We start from the raw sequence: 21,543 nt of genomic DNA, 5'->3' as shown, positions 1-21,543 counted from the left end.
ATTTTTATTGATCTATATTACATCAACTCATTTTAGGGTCGTTTTTTGCATTGCTTGTATTTTTTAATTTAAGTAACAAAATCTGCTAAATGCACGAATTAAATATATACAGTCTAAACCGGGTTGTATGTTTAAGTTTGAAATACTTCGTGCAATGCGCCAAACAAAATACATCAAATAACCGAATCATGCCAGTAGAGGGCAGCAATAGCATGCATTACTGAGAGCGCCATCATCTTTTCAATAAACTGCTACATTAGGTTCAATAGCAGAAATGTCAAACTTTCAGACTGCTGAGATATACCCGACTTCCAAAATTCTTACAAAGTGTTTAAACGCTCGAAATGTTTAATAATTATCCATCTTCCGAGTGCTTGTCCAATTGACTCATATTATAACGATATTCCGCAGAGTACTATTCCTGCACACCAAGAATGTTAATGATTAAGATATACTGAGAAAACAAATGGGAAGGTTAAACAAATGGACGTGCGTTAACGCTGGAAACAAGTGAACGTTGTCACAACGTTGTCACAAGAGTCGTTGTATATATGACCACCAGGTAGCAGGAGATTATTTCCCAAGTGGCCAAGTAAGAAGTAAAGTTGGTCCATGAAGTCAAATGATACCGGAGTTACTGTTTTTTTTTGTATCTCCTTGAACGATTACTGGAGATATTTTTTGAAGACTGGGATAATAGGGTTCTAGTATCAGTCACACAATAAGTAACACAATAACAGTAACAGTAATCCTTGCCAGTGGTTGTACCTAGAAATTCTAAGTCCATTGACAAAATCCAACTTTCGGCCCCCCTGCCCAATTGTACGTATAATTTTATGCAGTTTTTATTTTGGAAATCAGAAGGTCCTGGAATGCGAAGGGCATATGCGAGCAGAGGGGTAATGACATGGGTGCCGGTCCTGGAATGTGTACAAATATGCTGTGTATTTTAAGAATAATTGTAATCTAATTAATTTACAATTAATTAATAATACTTGTAATTGCATGAAAATTGGTGCCAGAACACAGACAGTCAAAAACAGAAGGGGACCAGAACACGTTCCGGCAGGATCAGGAACAAATTGAACACCAATTTTACTTATTCAAGGACCTCTGTGAAGTGTTGGGCCCCTGAGTCATGCCCCTGATCCTCAAGATCATGGCAAGCTGAACTGGAAGCTGAACATCATCCTATGTAAAAACACTTTCTGATGGGCAGACGCCAGGTTGTGTTCGGAACCCCCCGCTGGATTCCCCGTACATGTACGACTGTGCGGCTACATTTAACACCAGTAACATTGGCAAGTTTGTTGTTGTGCTAAGTTGGGTCTTCAACAATTATGGAAAAACCTACCAGAAGAACTTGGGAAGCTGAAGTTAAGAAAACAATTTGCTCCTTGAAATCAGCAAGACAAAAGGGCTGATTGTGGATTTGGGGAGGAGACTGTTGAGGCCTTACAGCCCCTTCAAAGGAACTATCAGTTCAGAGATTCTTAAGTCATCCTACACCTGCACTGTTGAGAATATCATATGGGAGCATCAGCACCTGGTCTGGAAGCTGCACAAAAAGGACCAGACAGCTCTCTTCAGGGTGCTGTGTTCAGCTGAACCATCCCTACCTGCAGGACAGCTACAGAAGGTGGTGCAGGGACAAATAAAGGAGATAATGAAAGATCCAATTCACCCCAACAACGACCTGTTCTCTCAGCTGTGGTTAGGGAGGTTCTACTGCAGCCTGCTCAGCTCTCACCTACCTCACCAACGCTGATGGAAATGGTCTCCACCTGCATATTTGCACCATAATATTATTTTGCACTGTTTACTTGCTGCAGGCCTTGTTTTGCATCAAATGTTTTCTTTTATTATTCTATTATTTTTTAAATCCAGTATTTGTTGTTAAGCTATCAGTTGGTCTGATTCTGTGTGAATCTGTCTGATTTTCTGCAGAGTTTAGCTGTTCGTCCATTAATCCAATTTCTGTACCTGCTTGTCCTATTCTGGGTTGTGGGGGTTCTCGAGACTATGGAGGCTGCAGGTGCAAGTCGGGGAACAACCCCGAAATCACAATAAAGTGATCTGACTTGACTGAACAATGTTCTTCCCTCGGCCTGTCCGTACACTAAATGAAGACTCTGAGCAGCTAATGTGCCACACATAATTTTTGTATTAAGCCTTTCCATTTTCAGAATCAGAAAACTTTTATTATCCCAAAGGAAATTGTTTTGCACGCAAATCCATGGGGCAGGTGCGAAAAGCATTTCATTACACACACAGTGTATGTTTGTATGTGACAAGTGTCTGGCACGATTGTATTAGAGGTCGGAGAGCTCTTGTGATTCCGTGCGAGTGAACTGCTAGTTTCAGGTAATCTGCATTGCCAGAGTTGGAGGGTGGCAGAGGAGTATTTTGGTGCATTAGGTTATATAACCGGAAAACTGAAGGCAAATGCTGTACAGGAAAATCATTTTCCTGAAAGCACAGGCATCATCTGCGTAACCCTCTTAAGCTTCATGGCAGTGATAATTAATATATCTGTAACTTGGACAGGGTTGGATTATGATTAAAAATCCGCTCAGGACTTCAGGGTCCCCACAATAAATTTTGCTGAGACAGGGGGGTCCCCCAACAAAACTTTGCTAATTGGGGGGATCCCGGGGAGCCCACTGGGAAAATACTCGGTATCCCGGATACCAGTCCAGCCCAGGACCCGGATGTATTCCCTGATCCAGGCATCAGGGAGTCCATGGCTTTTTGCAGAAGACTCCTGCTTCTTCTGAAGATGCTGTGCTTCAGGCTGGCTATCTCAGTCTACATGGCTGTTGTGCATGAAGCTGTCTTTAAGTCTTTAAGATTATTGTATCTGTGTCTGCACACTACAAATGCTGACTTAATTTCAAGTTTCTGTTGGTCTTACTTATTGAGGCTGCGTGCCACCGGTCCTGGTTTTGCACATGTGCTTGTCTGAGCCTGGTGATTTTACTCTTGAACACGCATTGTTTTGCTGAATCTGTATCTCAGTCTGTGTTTAGTGTACAGTTCTGAACATGCACGAGTCTTTGTTTAAACTGTGTTCAGTATTGAACTTTTGATTGAGAGCTTTTTTCTCTACTTGGTGTTCATACCTGGACTGTTTGTCTGTCTGGGATGCCGCTGTAAACGGAGATTTGAGGCACAGCCTGCCTCCCAGCACTTGTACTGGTGGTACTGGTGGTGGCACTGGGGGTACTGGTGGTGGCGCTAGTGGTTCCTGTGCTGTTGCTGGAGCTGGAAGCCGGGGGTCCCTGTTCATTTTCCATGATGGCCTGGTTTGCCCCCCCTTCCTCGGGAGGCACGAGACAACCTCTTGACAAGCTTCTCCTAAAGCTGGTGGAGAGAGAAGAGGGCGAGGTGGAGAGTCAGCACTTTGCAAAATGCCATCTTACACAATTTCATCAAAGCAAAGCATTTTTGTAAACAAATAGCTCCATTAATGAAAATGTTGTGACACCAAAATGAAACGTAGCCATTGTCATTTAAACCAAATACTTATATTGGGAGAATGTCTGTTTGCGCTGAAGGTATCCATGTACAGGCATCTCCAAAACTCCAAAACTCTGAATTAACAAAAACTGAATTAATGTTGTTTCTTAGTTTCTTACTGACACTGGCTTTTCTTTCAGCCAACTGAAAAATAGGTTTGTCGCAGACATGAGATTTAATATTGTAAGATTGCACATTGCAGTGTGCAAAGACAGTATATTGTCCAGAAACAAATATTTGCTGAAATGACAACTTAATAAAATAGCTCAAAAAGGGTTTGTGTGTGAGTGTGCCCTGTGATGGGCTGGCCCCCCGTCCTGGGTTGTTCCCTGCCTCGTGCCTGTAGCTTCCGGGATAGGCTCCGGACCCCCCGCGACCCAGTAGGATAAGCGGTTTGGAAAATGGATGGATACATGGGATGATTGCCACCACAGATTTTTATAGAATTGAGTTTGCTCTTGTGGGGACCAAAAAAATGCAACACACAATGTCAAAATAACAGATTTTTATCACATTGTGGGGACATTTGTGTCATGCCTACACTGGGTGGGACCAACTACCTGCGATCAATTATTAACTCATCGCTCCCCTTCTTAAGGCAGGACACACTGGAAATCCGGTGCGAGGTATTGCTGCCATTTAGTATGTGCCGTACCGAGCGATTAATTTGTCTTCTGTATTCCCTGTTCGTCCTGCTTGCTGTGCTGCCTGCCCTACCTGCCCGCTCCATCCTGCCCTGCTGCCCCAGCGATCTTGTCCCTCCAATCCCGTCATCTCCCTGTCTTGTGTCTCCGTGTAGGATTGATCTCCCCGGTGAACGACTTCTGCCTGCCCCTCGACAACTCTATCGGATTGCCCTTTCTAATTTGTTTACCCTCTGGCCACTGCATTTCTGGGTCTGCCTCCTCTGTTCTGTCCGTGCATCACAATTTGGTCCCCACAACATAATATATACATAATACACACACACACACACACACACACACACACACACACACACAAAGAGTGTCACAGGGCAGAGACAATATGGAGTCACCAAGTCACCTGAGAAGACCTCAGTATCAGGTGAGAGAACCCACTGGAACATGAGAAGATTATTAAAACTGGAACACAGTGGCTTTCTAGAATTTTAACATATTATTCCAGTTATTCTCCCAATAATATGATCACAAAACGATGCTGTTACCTGACACTAACATTAACACACCAAATATGCAATTCACTCAACATCAAATAGGAGTTCGTCCTGGTCAACAGCTGTGCTCACCGGGTAGTGTTATAGTTTTCTACAGGAGTTTTAACCTAAATGTTGGTGACTACAGGTCCCAGAATTCTCTGGCTTTTCCGGAACATAGCCCTTGCTGTTAGCATTTTCCCCACACAGTACACCACACATTTATAAACAGCCCTCCCTGAATTACTAGACTGTTACTCGAGCCTGCCTACGTGTACTAATAATAATAAGCCAAACTCAGGTTACGAAGAAACGGGCTGCCAAGAAACCCAATACCTGGGTTCTGAGGACCCACCCACTGCTATATCCTACACATGACATCCATTATGTGCAAGTGGCTCTCGTCTTTCATTAGCAGACGTCCTCGGTGTTTGGCAGAGGAAGGATCTGAGTCACCCGTGTCCCCCACGGCACAATTCAGCTGGTGTCCCCACCCCTAGCGCCATGTTCCTGCATGCGCTCTTCGTCAAGGCTGTCCGCACATACCGTAACTGTTGATTGAGCAAGCGCTGGGCAAAGCTGGAAGATGTTTAGACTGAAACAATCGGTCAAACAGGTATAAAAAAAGGATGGATCACCCAGACCAAATGGGTATTCAGGTCCTGTGACCGTGACCTGACTCCATTAGCTGCAATGGACTGAACCCCCCGGGTAGGATTGCCATTGCCATGCCCTAAAAGAACAACTCTGCTGTGTCCACAGACAAGCCTACCCTAACCCTACCCTAACACTAACCCTAACCCTAACCCTAACACTAACCCTAGCACTAACCCTACCCTAACACTAACCCTAACCCTAACACTAACCCTAACACTAACATAAAAACACTAACACTCTTATTCTTAGCTGCCCCCCCACTCCCACCATCATTGCTTCTGGTTTTTATTCGCCATATATTTGATCAGCTGATTTTTTTTATTATTTGACTTTAACAGTTGCATTGTCTTCCTTAAGATGCTATTAATCCTCATCTTTGTTATACGCTTGCGGCCAACTATGTTTTAAAAGATGGTGTCCAAATAACATTATTACATAATAACATTATAACATAATAACATTAGTTACGCTATTTTTTTTTTTACTCTGACACGTTCAACGCATGGTGTTCAAAATGACAACATGCACAGCCTCTAGGAGAAGAGATCTGTTTAAATCCCTCAGGTAAACATATTTATGAACATGAAGAACCAATCAACATCCTATCTCTTTGCCAAAGGGTGACATCACTGTCATGGCAAATTGTAACACCCCCCCGCCCCCAACACCTACATTACCCTTGATCAGCTCATGGAAAGAAAGTAAGAAGAAAAGCAGCTGAATAACTTTTAGTGAGATACTTCTCTATAATAATATTTAATTGTAATTTATCTAAATTTGCCTTGCAGTAACATGAACATGTGTTGTACTGCCTTGTGAAATTATAATCATTGTGTTATATTTATTTGTATGGCAAAGCTGCCCAGTCTCCCATTAAGCGAGGAGGTTTTCTCACTGGGTCTGGATGCCAAGCACAGGTCCTTGATTGATGAGGCTAAGGTCACCTAAGGTCATATGGCATGTTACACTAATTGTACGTGAGGTTAAGCTACAAGCCCAGCTACCTGACAGTCCAACACACACCTGAGACTGCAGGTCACTGACCTCACAGCAGAGGTGGAAATTTCAGGTCCAGAAAGTAAAAATCCAGACCAAGGTTTTATCTAAACCAACCGGTTGGGTACTTTGTAACTGTGACTCTTTATACTCTCAGCCGGTTGGTTGAAAATAAACCTTGGCCTAGATTTTTACTTTCTGGATCAGAAATTTCCGCCTTAGACTCGTTCTAATCCCTTGGGGATTACTGGTCTCACCAATGCTGAAGCCGTAGCTGGATTCTTTGTCTAGCAGGCAGGACGTCACAACTTGGTTGGCTCCAGAGATGAAGCACAATCGACTTGTATTCTGAAGCTCTCTCTGGGACAGATGATTTCCTATTAGCGTGTATCAGGAAATATCTTTCGTGATATTTTTGGGAGCAAGGAATTAGAAAAAAAAGTAGGTTTCAGGGACCAATCAGATTCAATCTGTATCAAACGTGTTCCCTAAGAAAAAGACTAGAACGTTTCCATCTCGTCCCCTTTGATCTTTGCAGAAAAGATTGGGCCATTTCTAAAAATATCCGACCTGCCTTCTGCGGATACTTAACCAGTGCAACCAAATTCAATTTCTTGCGGCATAACCCATTCCAGACAGGAATAAATTAATATAAATTTACATAAAATATCAATACAGTCAATATCTGGCCTATGACAGATTTGCATCTCAAGTGTTTTCTAAGACGATTTGGTCTCAGATCCTACACAGATGTTCATCTAAAGAAAACATTCCACCATCCAACCACCTACCCATCTTTGAACCGCTAATGTAGGTCCAGTGGACCTGGAACGTGTCCCAGACAGCACACTCACAAGATCAATCATGAAGATCACACAGAGGTTAAAATATTGAAATATTAAGGCCGTCATACAAACATAAACAGCTTTTACTTAGTGAGAATAATTTTGTGAGATGCACAGAAGTGCTGCATTCAAGAGGCAACAGAAAATTGTTTGTCCTGTATTTAACCCAATTCTAAATTGCAGAATAATATTTTGAGATAAAATTATAGTAATATTTCCATGACGCATCTGGCTTTCTGTGCTTTGGGGAACATTCAATGCTCTGGCAAGTCACCACGGAGTCACACAACCAGGTTAACCAAAATGATAACGTTCATCTGATTTTGGTCAGCAACTGCTCACAGAATACTGATAAATCACTTAACACATTTCACATGTTTGGCAACATTTTTAAGATGTCTGTCCCTGTGCTTGAATGCCGAGATATATGGAAATGTGCTTGTGACGATCTGGAAAAACACTAAAAAGACTTTTTTGGGTGATGTTACAATGGCGTAGTTTCTTATTAATAATGCATCTAAAAGTATTTTGATACCAAAAACAAAATACCCATTTTTTATCTATACAGTATTTTGTATTTTAAAAATACAAAAATACATTTTGCATATGTCTGTTCTATACCAGCCTTCACAAGCACACTGACTGAAATAGCCAAATATAAGTTATTTTTTTTACTGCTTAACACAATACAAATGTGAAATCAACAAGAAATCTAATATCCTGAAGTGTCTTAAATATTTCCCAACTACTCATGTGACACTCAGATAATGGTATGTCATTCTAATGGTAAAGTAATAATAACAGACTGACAAAACGACTTCCTTTTTTGTACAACAGATGCAAATAACTCAGAACAACAAAATTATAAATAAAAATGATTAAGTTTAAGTGCTTAACGGAAGTCATTAACGCAAACATTCCTTCCAGTCCAGCTTACTGAGGCTGTCAGTGGTACAGCTACTTAAATAGAGAAAAACTGTCCCATCTGCCCTTTTCCCCTCAAATGTGTCGGTGTTTGATGCAGACCATCACAGGTAAATCTCTCCCCATCTTCGTTTTTATAGCTTTTCTTTTAAAAATGTAGATAGAGTGATTTTAACATAGTGTACATCAGACAGGTGAAAAATTCACAGATTGATCTGGTGCCTGCAAAGCTTTGCAGCAGGCAGGCAAAAAGAGCCGCGTGATCCAAGGATGGAATGGGTACGACGAGGAGCAGCGTAAACCAAAAGCGGCTGTTTTGGTGACAGGACAAGGCAGTGCATAGTGGAGAACAATACATGCTGGGTTATGCAAAGGGTACCACACGATGTAGGCTGACTGGGGGCATATTGGGGTCTGGGAGTCTGGTCTTGGGTTGACAGACAAAACAATATCAGTTTTATATTATCGGTAATGAGGAACATCTGAATGGAAGCGTCATCACATAACCTGGGATGTTCACACTCCCTTCATACCGTGTTCTACTGAATTTTTCTCAAACAAACATGCTATATATTTACAGAATGACAAAAAGTCTTTAAATGTATTTGATTGGCTACGTTTTTGTACAAAGTACAGTATAGAAGAAGAAAAGCCTTTAATCCAATCAAAAGATTTAACCCTGGTGACAGAGGTAACATCTATGGTGTCTTGGGGACAGAGGTGACATCTATGGTGGTCTTATCCATCTTAAAGGTGATCTAAGGAGTGATGCATTATGGGAAATACAAAAGTAATATCAGCAATGGTGAGATAAAGTGACTGCTCATCATGTGCCAGGACTATCAGAAATCACACCTGTTTTCCAAGCTGCACAGCTCGTCTGCACATGGATGCCATGACCTAGAATACAAGACTTTCCCGTCTGTTTCGCCTTTCTGCCATCACTTGAAAAGCACCTGGAAGGAGCTGCTACATTTTATTCTTCCAAACACCTTATTTCTGTCATGACCTGTCCGGTCCACCCCCCAGTATGACCAGCAGGGGTCACTACTGGTGTTTGTGATCCCCAATCTTATGTGATAAACATCAACACCTGAATCATATCAGTCCCTCGTTAGTCTGGTATATACGTTCTTCCCATACTTCTCTCCCCCAGTTGTGTCATCATACCCTGTCGTCTCCCCAACTCCTTATAATATATATAAGGTCCCCTTCACCGGGGGGGGTTTCCTCAATTGACGCTGCATTCTGGAATTCCTCCTGCCATCACTCGCCTTAGGATATGACAATTTCCATATATTTCAATTTGCAATATTTTCAAGTTCTTTCTTCCCCTCAGAAGTGGAAAACATCTGCTTATTTTACAAATAAAATTCTCAAAAGCATGAGAATTGATGAGCGTTGAGAGAGATATCGCTAATACAATAAAATTTAGAACAGTCACATCTTAACTTTAACTCGTGTGAAAAAATGTGTAACAGACCCAGAAAAGCACAGCAGCCCAGAAGCTACATGGAAAATAGCAGAATTTGCATGTGTCACTTTACTGAGTGGGGGAGGGGTGGAAAAAATGAGACAAGCCTCCTCATAAAATGTGAACCACCGTCATCTGGGCACTCGTCAGTGCCACAGTCACACAGCATCGGAGCGAAATGGCACTGAGGAAACAGTGCACTTGCAAGGAGATTGGGATTAAAGACCATTAATAGTGGCAATGACCCCCTGCTACATCTGTAACAAAGCATTGGGTTTTTGGGGTAATGAGTTTGACTTCAGTGTTTTGCCCGGAAGCATCTTAAATTGGCCTCCAAAGAGGCTTCGCAACTTTAATTACAGCCTCTTAAAAGGCCAACAGATGCCACCACACAGGGTTGGCACACATTCCTCTTGACAGTGGCGGCACATTGTATTGGGAGGAAGGGCAGCTGCACGATCCGAAATGAAAACGATGTTGGTTTCCAGGTGAGTGAGTGTATGAAAGCAAAACTGAGAGGCACTGTGACAACAAAAGGCCTAAACGAATCAATATTATCCCTCTTCTGTTTGGGTTTCTTTTAATTCATACATTTATACAGTGGTTTGCTTCCTGTAACTTCTAACTGGAAAAGGTGACTGTCATGTCTGCTGGCCTTTGCACGGCATTGGGGCCACTTCACAATAGTGTCTCACTTTGCATTTCTTTACTTTCACCTGGGGACTTCATTAACTTCATTTAGTGACTTCATTGTTTGCCCCTTCTGTTGTACTGTGGGAGATCTCAGCGCCAGGCATTAGATAAATAAATAATGTTGTGCTGAGAACAAACAAAAAAAATGGACAAGGGGATTTCAGAGTTAATTTAGAAGCAACTCATACATTTTCCAGTATTTTCCATGGCATCGAAAAACCAAGAATCCCTGTTTAAAGCACGCCGTATTACAAAATAAACCAAACGCTGGTCGGGAAGTGAAACACATTTTCAGCAAACGATTAACAAGCAAGGAGGAGAAGATCTGCGCAGGACCAGTATAATCTATAGTCAACCAGCCGCAACACAATGTCAAGCCCCTGGATTTCCCCACCCCCCCCTTGATTGGCTGTATGACAGGGACTCCCCTTGGGGACATTGTTCTCTTTGTCAGAAGCACATCTGCCCATCCAGCACAGAGTACGACCACCTTTCCATGAGTCATAAATACTGGGCTGTCCTAACCACACCAACAAATATGCGTTATGTCATTTTAATACCCAATAAGTCCTCAGAAGAGATGACGTTTTTTAATTCCCGTGCCCAGACTTGCGCATGCTGTCAGGTTTCGCTGCCTGCCACAAAAAGGATGCATTCCTTATTTGGCAAAGCCACGCCGCACCACATTAGCACATCACTCACCGTCCCGCATCACGCTCCCTTCGACCATGTGACCCCAAGGTCGATATCCACGCTGACCCTCGGTACAGGTGACTTCCGGAGAATGCTCTGCCTGATACATAGAGACTCAGAAACTGTTTAACCCCAAGCGGAGTATTCCCTGGCCTTCTCCACAGGCTTCCTGGAGTAAGCCTCCCCGTGGTTCCAGTTCAATACTTGAAAATGGGATGTCTGGAAGGATGGATATCCAGTGGTTATGCACATGGTAATAAAATATTAATTATCTGAGGGACAGGAGATGAAATCCAGGAAAAACGTACAGCTACCAGGAACAGCCATAAAAGGTCAGAAGATAGGAGCAGGATATCCTGCAGAACTCCTGAACAGAAAACTGTTCATGAGGACTGTCCTTAGACCAAGGTGACTTTACTTGTTTTAGTCTTTGTCTTTTTTTTGCATTCATTACAAGCAATTTTACAATCATTACAATCTCATTACTGACTACTCTGCATTTGAGAATGCAGAAATGGAAATCAGGCCCTTCTTTGCATGTAAAAGGAGATTTTACAGAATAAATATTCAATTTAGAGCCAGTTACTCTTATAAGGAATGGAATGTGGGAGGGGTTAAATGCGATGTTCTCCAGAGAGAATGACCTGCATGGTAAATTCTGAAGAATTTATTATTATTTTTTTTTAATGAAGAAAAATTTTTCAGGAGCAAAGAAAAACACAGAATCAAGAGGGAATCATGGAAACCCAAACTGACATGCATGTCATGGCAACAGTGATAACCAATCACAAGTTGAAAGATGTGGAGATTTTGGGGGAAACCAGACAAAATTTTAACCAAGCATGCAAATTTGACTTTTGCTAACTGACCCAGGGAAAAAGATCAAAGAAATAAGGTAGGGGCAGCTACAAAAAAGTTGCAAAGTCAACAAAAAAATCTGTAAACTGATGGAAAATAGAGAGAGTGTGGCAGGAGAAAATATTTTTTATTCATCATATTATTAAATATTTCGTCTATTATATATCACCATTCGCTGATTTGTTTAAGCAAAAACTTTTAAAAATATATTTCTGTGCACTTCACACTGGTGTGAAGTTTAGTTTAGTTTGTATCATTTACAAATAAAGCATAAAATCGAAGCTGGGGAGGGAAAGTGAAAGAAAGCCAGCTGTCTACGCCGAGCCTCATGCAGAGGATTGCAGTCATGTATGTAATGGGACGCTACAAGAGAAATACGATAGAATTTGTTTATTTATAAGATGCTCTGAATGGGGTCTGGAGCAGAAGAGTCCAAGGAGACATTTAGTTCATTAAGGACAGAAATGCCTGCAAGCCCTAGTACTGCATCAAAACAGATCATTTCAGCATGGGAGGGAAACCCAAGAGGCCAAATATGAGCAGACTACATTACTGCATCATGGCCAGCATCCCCTTCCTCCACACCAGCTCTCTACTGGATTAAGCAGAATGTGAAATAAGCAAATAATTTAAGTCACATTTGCATTGACGTCATAAAAAAAAAAAAAAAAACTGAATTTATGTGCAATAAATTAAACTAAACGTGACCTGTGGATTTTCAGGGAGGCTCAGGGGAAAAACATCGGCCTTATTGCTAAAAACATAGGGTGGTCTTAGCTTGTGCCTGCAAAATCAAAGAGCCAGATCTTCTCTGATAGAGCCGGCGACATCACTGAAAGGGTGCGCTTGGAGACAAGGGAGGAGGCGGAGCCTGCGCTAACAACAGAGACCGAACGGCATCGTGGGTAATCGGAATTCACCACTGTAATGGAGAATTAATCAGAGGAAAATGGCAGAGCTTCTGAACAAAGGCACTTATCTCTCTGACTTTAATGGCCGCCCTCATTGCTATTCTGAGTAGCTGAGTGTAATAAATAATTTTCAACCTGTCTACTGGCTTGATATTGTATTGATTTGGGCCAGGCGAGCATGAAGCGCATTGATTGTAATCTACACATTAGCATATAGATGAGGTGCTTCCAATGGTAGAGAAGAGAGTCGCCGTGTTCCAGAGGAAGACAAGATGGGATGGGGGGGGAGGGGGGGGCATGCATCTGTATCATTCTCTTGCAGGGGAAACGGAGAGGGGTTTCTATGGCAGGTGAGACAAACAGCAGAGCGGGGAAGCACAGGACCCATCTCCAGCTACAATCCCGTACTTGTGCCGGCCATGTGACCTGGCTGTCCGTCTGTGTGTGTTAAGCAGCACGCGATAGCGCCCATGTTTATAAATTCAGGGGACAGCTGGTTTTTCCGAGGATAATCTACAACTGTCTCCTTCTCTTGACATAGACAGCCTGTGAGATGCTGCTGCCGTTCTATAATGAGTTCTGAGACATTCGCAAAACAATTCATTAGGGGAAGATGGCATAATAGGGACATTTAAAATAAAAGAAATAATTATATGACTGGGTTTGCGAAGCACATTTGAATAGATATGGTTTTTGTAAACTGACGAGAATGATGGTAAATTATTCAGCGTTCACGTCATCTTCCAGCAATGTTTTATTCCTGTTAATGGTAATACACACCAGGGCAATATAGTTGTTTAAAATAGGAAAGATGTCAAAAATGGCTCCTGATTAACCCCAGTGGTGTCTTGTCACACTACATGTGTGATGCTGTCACTAGAATGACATTCTGTCATTTACAGAAGCAAAAATATCCCACTCACTTAATGACTCAGAAGTGAAAGAACAGGCAGGCTTTCTCGTGCTGGCTTCTTAAATTACGCAAAAAGGCTTTAATCGATATGTCTGAGCAAGGGGGGAAATCTGTTTCAAAACAGCGGGTGAACTTCCAAGACCTCTCATGTCTCAAGACCAGCCCCCCCCACCAAAAGAAAAAGGAGATAGCATCAGTTTTGCAAGAACATACAACAGAACTAGTCCAGCTTGTCCAAGAACACATGTATCAGAGAGCTCATCGTCAGGGAGGCTCCTCAGTTCGTAACTGGTGAGCAAGATTACCCACAATGCAACGCAAGGTTTAGAAGCTGTTGTGGATGCTTGGATGAATAGACAGCCTATTGTGATACATTCATGTTGTGTAACAGGAAAACTTCAGTTGAAAGGGATATAAAAATATAGATTGACATCTTTCTTAGCCGCAGATTTACTTGCAAACCTATCTGAATGATCACATCCTGGAACATACTCTCTTCATTTCTAAAACAGTCTGACAGGGTTCTGCCTAAGAATATAAAGGTGATATACATTTTCCAAAAACCTCTATGAGAGCCATTTCATATTATGACATTTTAGTAGGTTTCCCCCAAAAACATTCTCCCACTGTAATGCTACTCCTCAGTTAATGAAATGGATGGCACGTATTGGCAGTTTTGACAATTTCAGCTCTCACCTTGTCTGTGAACTTCCACAGTGTTGGGTGGCCAACGATCTACAGCAGGAATCCGCGGTAAATCTGTTCCATTAGGGCGACTGTGTGTGTCTCATTGTGCTAAGGCGGAAAACAAACCCTTTCCTCTGATCTGGTGTCCATCGGCTTTTTGGATGTAATTGAGCAGCCTGACAGTGGTCTAATAGACTTGTCTGGAGCGGTGCAGTGGGCCAGCACAAAGCGGGTCATGCGGGGCTTTGGGGGATTTCTGGCTACCATCCAGGACTATTCCTTCTCCTGTGGCGTTTCCCCGCCCTGAGAGTGCCAGTGGGAGTGGGACGCACGCCTGCCGCAATAATACCCTCCCCAGTCCCGCCCCCTCTCCTCCCTTCCCCCACCCACACATGCTCGCATACACAAACGGCTACCTCTCAGAGGGCACACCGCAAATTAGCATCAAAAAGCAAAGAGATAAGGAATAGCTGTGGTCATTCCCCCTAATTCCAGAGGATCCTGCTGTTTTGAACTTTCCTGGACGTCCACAGGTTTGCCTACAGGACCTTCCGTTTGAATTTGCCGTGTTTTTCTAGTTTGTTGACCGTTCTTACACTGACGTCGCCTTTCTGGCAACTGGAACACCCACTCTAATAGCTGCCAGACAAACCTGAACGTCTTTTCTCCAGTTTGGCCTGAAGTTCTGTCACATTTAGGGTGAATAAAACACCCCATTGTGCCCTCCATTCCCTCCCCACAGAATGGACCCCTCTCATCTGGACCAGCATAGAAGCAGGGCAATGGCCAAGTACAGAAACAGTTGTTAAAATGCAAATAAATGGACGTAAGTCAGTCTCAAAGCAGCTACATAGTCTCAGAAATCTATGGCTGCATTTCAAACACATTTCTCCTATTATAAATTTTGGTGAAGTGCCAAGCAAAGACCAAGACATATTGAGTCCTGAACAGCATGAGCTGGATGGAAGACAGATGTTGGACAGATTGCATTGTACACTCTGAACTTCGAGTGCTCAAAAAACAGGGTTCCTGTGGATTCTGACCTGCATGCGACCAGCAGATACACTTTTTCATGGCTATGCTGCCATCATTACTTCAGAGCAGTTCCAAACAGCCCATCTCTGTAGTGTGGTCCTGTCCGCTTTGAGGTAGCTAACATGCATGGCCCACATGATCCCATTCCATCCTTATAGCTCTTATATCCTTATAGACTCTTGGCCAGCTAGATTTAAATTGAAATATGCATAAAAAGTAGGTTAGCAGTCATTATATTGCATTATACATACACAATAAAACATCCATAAAGTATTATAAAAATGACTAACTATTTATAAAAGTCATAATACATTGTAGCTATGTTTATTATGCATTACGAATGCTCTATTCATAATGTAATATAAATACCTTCGCAATGCAGTACAAAGCATCCTTAATTCTTATACCAACCATTATAATGCATTATAAAGTTATCAATAGTGCATTATAGATGAAAGCTTCATAAAGCATTTATAATGCTTAATAAACATGACTATAATGTGTTATGCCTTTTTATAAATATTTACAACCGTGTTTATAATACTTTATGAATGCTTCATAATGCATTATGAAGCTATGCATAATGCGTTTATATGACTGCTTTAAGTAAACCATTATTCTTTCAAACTTAGTATTTTGGCATACCTAAAAGCCTCAGCTGCAGTCTCAGCTCCATGATAAGCTGGTAACAGTGATGACCCAAAAGCATTTAATTTCAGCTTTCTGGGCTTCTCCATGATTAGGCTGCCCAGGATCAACACTTGAAGTTGCATGTCAATACTTGCATAGAGGGCTGGGTTTCTCGTTCCAGCTTTTGGTCCCTATCTGCTTAACAGCAAGCAACATGAAGAATGGGAACATGGAGTCTTAGGAAGACAAGAGGGAAAGGACTAAAGAGAGGATATATGTAAGTCAGACAGCAGCACACCTGAAGGGATTTGGAATTTCCATCGGGATCAATAAAGAACTACTACTACCATTGGCCCTGAGATTAATCCCCTTCCTATCCTTCCTCTGTGTACTCCTGGGTAGGCACCTCAACTGGAAACACATCCAGTGGATGCAGCTGGACCAGCAATGGAGATGGGAATCAGAAGAAGATGGTAGGACGTTTCAGAGGTGGCTAGAATTGGAACCAACAAGAATACTGCTCTGCAATCATGATCCTCCAAAGCTCTTGTGTCACAAACATCATCCACCTGCATCTGTTCCATAATGCAGGTGGTATAATCTACTCTTAAATCTAATGTGGCATAATCTGCTCTTAAATTCATTCACTGGTTTCCTGTAGCTTTCCGGACTGATTTCTTGAGTTCTTTTGTTAATTGTTCAATGTTCACAAGGTCTTGCTCTTCCTTACCTCAGTGAAACGATTGTCGCAGAATATCGCAGACAGATTTCTCAGATCATTCGACAGTAATCTACTGGTTATTCCTCAAACCCAGCTAAGGAGGGAGGAGGCAGTTTTTAGCCCTGGTCCCACACTCTGTGACTCCCTCCCATAAAACCTGAGAGCTACTGAATGCCTTAGTACTTTCAAAAACTAGGCTAAAACGCATCTTTCCAGATTGCGTTTAATAAGCTATGATAATCAGTTATTTCATTCATTTCATGCACATATTTTTCATATCTTTTGTGCTGATTTTAATTTCTTGTGTTTTCTTTTCTTTCTTCTTTTAAAATGTCTGTAAAGCACATTGTAAATCTTATACTTAAAACAGTGCTACATGAATAAAGATTGATTGGATTATTGGTCCAGAATACGATGTCCAGAATCCCAAGTGATAAGACTCAGCACAGCTCCTTAATTCAGTCCACAGTACCATACATTTTGTGCTTTTTACAGGTCGACTCAAACAGCCATATCCACCTTCTGTTTGTAGTAAATCAATGGGTTTTTTTTGTACTTGCAACCTCTTACTCCACACACAGCACTAACTGGAACTCCCTGCTTATGGGCTGCATTTTTTGGTTCTTTGTAACTGAAGTGGCACTCAGCCTAGGGAGTTATTATGCAGATGTAGCACTAAAGTGGGATTACAGGGTTTGATTTAATCTCTAAATGCTACAATTACAAGCCCTCCCCAAGCCCTCAGCTCCCCCCACCCGACACTCACAGGAGGCCCAGAGTTTAACCTTACACAAGATCTGATTCCATGATTTCTTTCCTGTTACCCATGTCTGCCTGACGCTTCCCCCCACAAAGCAACTGACCTCTGCTCCTTTGACCTCCTCTTGATGGACATTGCTTTCCTCCAAATTACAATGTTACAAAGGCTGAAGGTCCAGCTGACAGCTCTTAAATCTTAGCCCATGGAACGGCAAGCCCTAGGTCCGTCAATACTGAGATCTACTGTTGCTTTGAAACTGCTAGTGCTGTACCGACAGTACCTTTTTCTAATTCTTTTCAATTTTGATCCTGTGGGGAGTTACTGAATACTTAAGAGCCCGAATGGCTGGAGGAAAAAAACAATGTTGTTCCAAAGGATGAAATCTTCTCTGAGATCCAGTGCTGATTGTCTCTGATCTGGCCTCAGAAAGCATTACCACAGCATCTTCATCTCCATCTCCAGCCCCACAGACTGAAATCTCTGCCACATGCCCTCACACACCTCATTATCACAACACACTCACGTCACAGCACAGAAGATACAGCCCTGACCATTAGTCCAAAGATTAAAATAAGCCTATGGAAGTTTCCACTACAGTTAGCACAGCTAGCATTACTACAGAACTTTGTCAGCAAATAAACACAGAAAAATACATTTCTAATGGTTCTTGCAATGGTTATGGACATTTTTAGTTGTTCCTCAGGAAACCCAGTCTATATGGCTGAATAGGTGTGACTCACACACGGGTCTGATGCGCTGTCTTGAAGGAAATGTCAATTCTGCCAAAGCCTGAATCAAGACTGCATGACTGTACTGCAAGCTAGATCTGCAGAAAGTCTACGCAGCCGGAAAACGTCACAGCTCCCACTCAGCACAGGATGGAGTGCGGCACGGACACGAATGGCACCGTCTGTGAGAGGGTATAAATTAAAACAGTCCCCCCCTACCCAAAGAAACCGGGCAGCCCGTCTGAATTTGCATGTAGATGACTAGGGATCTCGCAAACCCTGACAAAAACTCACTGGCCACCAGGGGTTAGTTATGAACGCATCTCCACCTTCTTCTAGATCTCGACCTTCTTGCCATTGCTTGTACAGCATGGAAAAATGCTTCAACCTTCCCATAACGAAGTCAAGTACTTGACAGCAAGACAATTTTGCCATATTATGAACTGCTAAAGGGTCCCTGATTTTTCTCTAAACACCAGCAGTTCAAGTACCCAATATCGATTTCAAAAATGACATTTTATGGCTTCAGTCAGCTTCATTCAGCTCTGGATAATGAAGTGCTGCATCATCACGGCTAGACAGGAAAACACGCCTTATGCAAACATGAAAAAAGACAAAGCACGATTTGACCCTAAAAGACCCACACTCCAGGACCGTGTTTGCACCCCAGAAAGGAATTAGGGGCTGGATGCCCCCACCCTCACACGACCACACACATATGTTTGATTGACTCCCTCTATGACCCCAGGGGCAGGGGTGAGCCTCTTCCTTTCTCTGTGTGTCCCTCACACCAGAAAAGACAAGTGGACAAGTGCAGCAGAACAAAAGTCTTGCCATTGTCTTATCCTGACCCATCAGCCGTGTCATATCCCACTGTGGTCAGGTAAGGGTTAATAGCAGGGTAAACATCAACAAATGTATGATGCAGTATCCAGTTCAGACTGTTTCTTTTAAAAATGTATTAAAGAAAGTCGTACTGGAGCCCTAGATTGAATGCTCTTTCCGGAGCAAAGAGATGAAAATGAAAAGCTAAGCTAATTTGATACTTAAGGACTATTGGCAGATGACCATATGAATCTGTCTCTCCATTTTTCTTTCTGCCTCTCGTGAGCAAGAGGCCCCAGGAAGTATAAAGTTACACAAGGCATAAAACGGACTGCTTTGGGCCGAGGGTTAGCGAGATGGGGCGGGGGGTTGCTCTGCTGGCATTCTACAATGCCTCGTACCAGTCAACCATCCTGTGTCAGAATCTGCTCTCAGAGACAAGCAGGAAGGGAAGATTTTAGGGAGAGCATTATATCTGTTTCATGCTCTCTGATCTCATCGGAGTTTGTGGAGGCGCCTGGGGTGGGACAGCCTGTCTCTGATGAGCACATTAAATATGCTCAGCACTTATTAAGATCATACCTAGGGGAGTGAGGTTCCTGGTTGTGGGAGTAAAGTCTGAAGCTTCCTCCTCCTTGAAGACACCTCCCCCCCCCCCCCCCCCCGTAAAGTCTTTGCCCTGTAGGTTTCCTAGGGTAACACATCCCACAGAATGAACGGCATGCACTCTTGCTAAAAGAAGAATTTCTACGTTGACTGAAGTTCACTGGCTTGCAAATGAATTAAGGCACCAGGCAAGAAAACACCCCCCCCCCCTTACGCCGCTCCAGCTCCTCACCTCCCGCTGCCTCTCCACCACCCTTTGAGAGTTTGGAAATATGTCCCGTGTGCTCCCAGGGGGTCATTCAGGGGTGTCTCATGTGTGCCGTATGACTGGGGCAGGGGCGGAGGGCTGGGGGGGGGTCTCGATTTGGTAAGGCAGATGCTGAAGGTTTATAGAGCTCCAGAGCACATCCAGGCTAACACGCTCGCATATACATACACACAGAGCCGCATACAAACACAGGCAGACGTGCAGCAGCAAGACTACACAGGCCAGAGACCTAATGCCCCCTTTACAAAGACACAATTCTCAATTCCCTACCTTTCGCCTAGGCCTTGTCTATCTCCTTGGCTTCGGTTTCTTGCGCCTTTCCTGTTATCCTACACCATTTCTGAGTCTCGTTATATCCGACAGTCTCAGAATAGACCAAGCGGAGAGGAGGTGTGGAAGAGAGAGGGAAAAAAACAGAGCATTAGCATTCCAAAATGGAACATGTGACTTTCTCCAGCCAATAGAGAGACAGAGTGCGTCTCCGGCACTCCCCTTCCCCCTCCAAACTCTCCTCCCCCTTCATAGTCTCCTGTCAGGTCAGTAGTACAGAAGGCCTGTCGTTGTCTCCATGGCAACACTGTGGGATTTAACCCTTGCTTGGCATTTTATGACATCTGCCTTGAAACTGGAGCGTTGCCCTCCAGTGAAGGAGATGGAAACAAAACAAAAAGAGGAAAAGGCAGATGAGCGAAAGACACAGCAGGGGTCAGAATTATTCATAGGAGAAAATAATTAAAAACTCAGATGGGAAAAATGATCTGCTCATGGTTAAATAAATATGCTTGTCAGAAATATGGCTGCTGCAGAAGAGGAAAGGAAAGATATGGCGGAATGACAACCTTAATTGTCACAAGCACGGGTCATTAGCTTCACTTGTACTGAGGGGGGAAGCCTTGTCGCTATTCATGGATGGGAGGGGGGTCTGTAGCTCGGGGGGGCAGCCATTATTATTGTAGTCACAAAGGATGGTGCCAGGCTGTAGCATGCCAATTCAGCACCACATCCCGCCTTGGTTCCATGCTGAGTGTCTCTTCAGGTGTGACTTTACGCCTCAGCGGAGCAATGAGGAGCTTGAGAAATAAGACAATGCGTGAAAGTCTAGCTCTGTCACACATCCGAATCCTTCTATGACCAAAGGGAAGCATCCCATGTGCGAAAAATGGATTAAATATGATCGAATCGATCTGCTGGCTATTGTATTTTGTTAAATGGTGTCCGAGATGCCAGACTTGAGACAAAGCAGGAGGAATGTAAGTGAGGGACATGCCATCGTGAAAGGGTTAAGTTCACTATGGTGTACTATTATTGCATCATCTACACAGCTTACGCTGATCACAGAGCAAAACAATGGTGAGTGTTTTGCTCAACACCTCATATATTTATCTGATGGAATTATGACCTTTTTCTCAGAACCCATGCTATGTTACTATAACTGCTATTATGATCAGGAACAACAGCTAATTAAACTGAATGTATCGCCCATAGGAACATGTGTCCTTATTAATATCTGTCATTCCCAGTTGCTAGGTGACCATCATTAGGGAGACAAATTATAACAATGCATTCCAGACTGCATATCTGATCCTGATGGGGATGGAGAGCGAAGGGAGGGGGTTACTGAAAAAT

At 42.9% G+C, this 21,543-nt stretch overlaps 1 protein-coding gene across 2 annotated transcripts in view; it reads right to left on the bottom strand.

Moving 5' to 3' along the window:
• The window catches only part of phc2b (polyhomeotic homolog 2b (Drosophila)), a 44,051-nt gene extending 23,664 nt beyond the window's left edge, over positions 1-20,387 (bottom strand). Inside the window, exons 1-2 of one of the 2 annotated variants that reach the window (XM_049023453.1) lie at positions 20,188-20,387; positions 3,123-3,363 (exon numbers count right to left, since the gene is read on the bottom strand). In XM_049023453.1, the coding sequence (XP_048879410.1) occupies positions 3,123-3,296 (174 nt within the window). In that variant the 5' untranslated portion in view covers positions 3,297-3,363; positions 20,188-20,387. The remainder of the gene's footprint in view (positions 1-3,122; positions 3,364-20,187) is intronic. The other variant, XM_049023452.1, reaches the window with a different exon arrangement.
• Between the last annotated feature and the right edge of the window lie 1,156 nt (positions 20,388-21,543).

Source organism: Brienomyrus brachyistius, chromosome 8 (assembly GCF_023856365.1).
Source record: "Brienomyrus brachyistius isolate T26 chromosome 8, BBRACH_0.4, whole genome shotgun sequence".
NCBI lineage: Eukaryota > Metazoa > Chordata > Actinopteri > Osteoglossiformes > Mormyridae > Brienomyrus > Brienomyrus brachyistius.
This window is presented reverse-complemented; position numbering and strand designations above follow the sequence as displayed.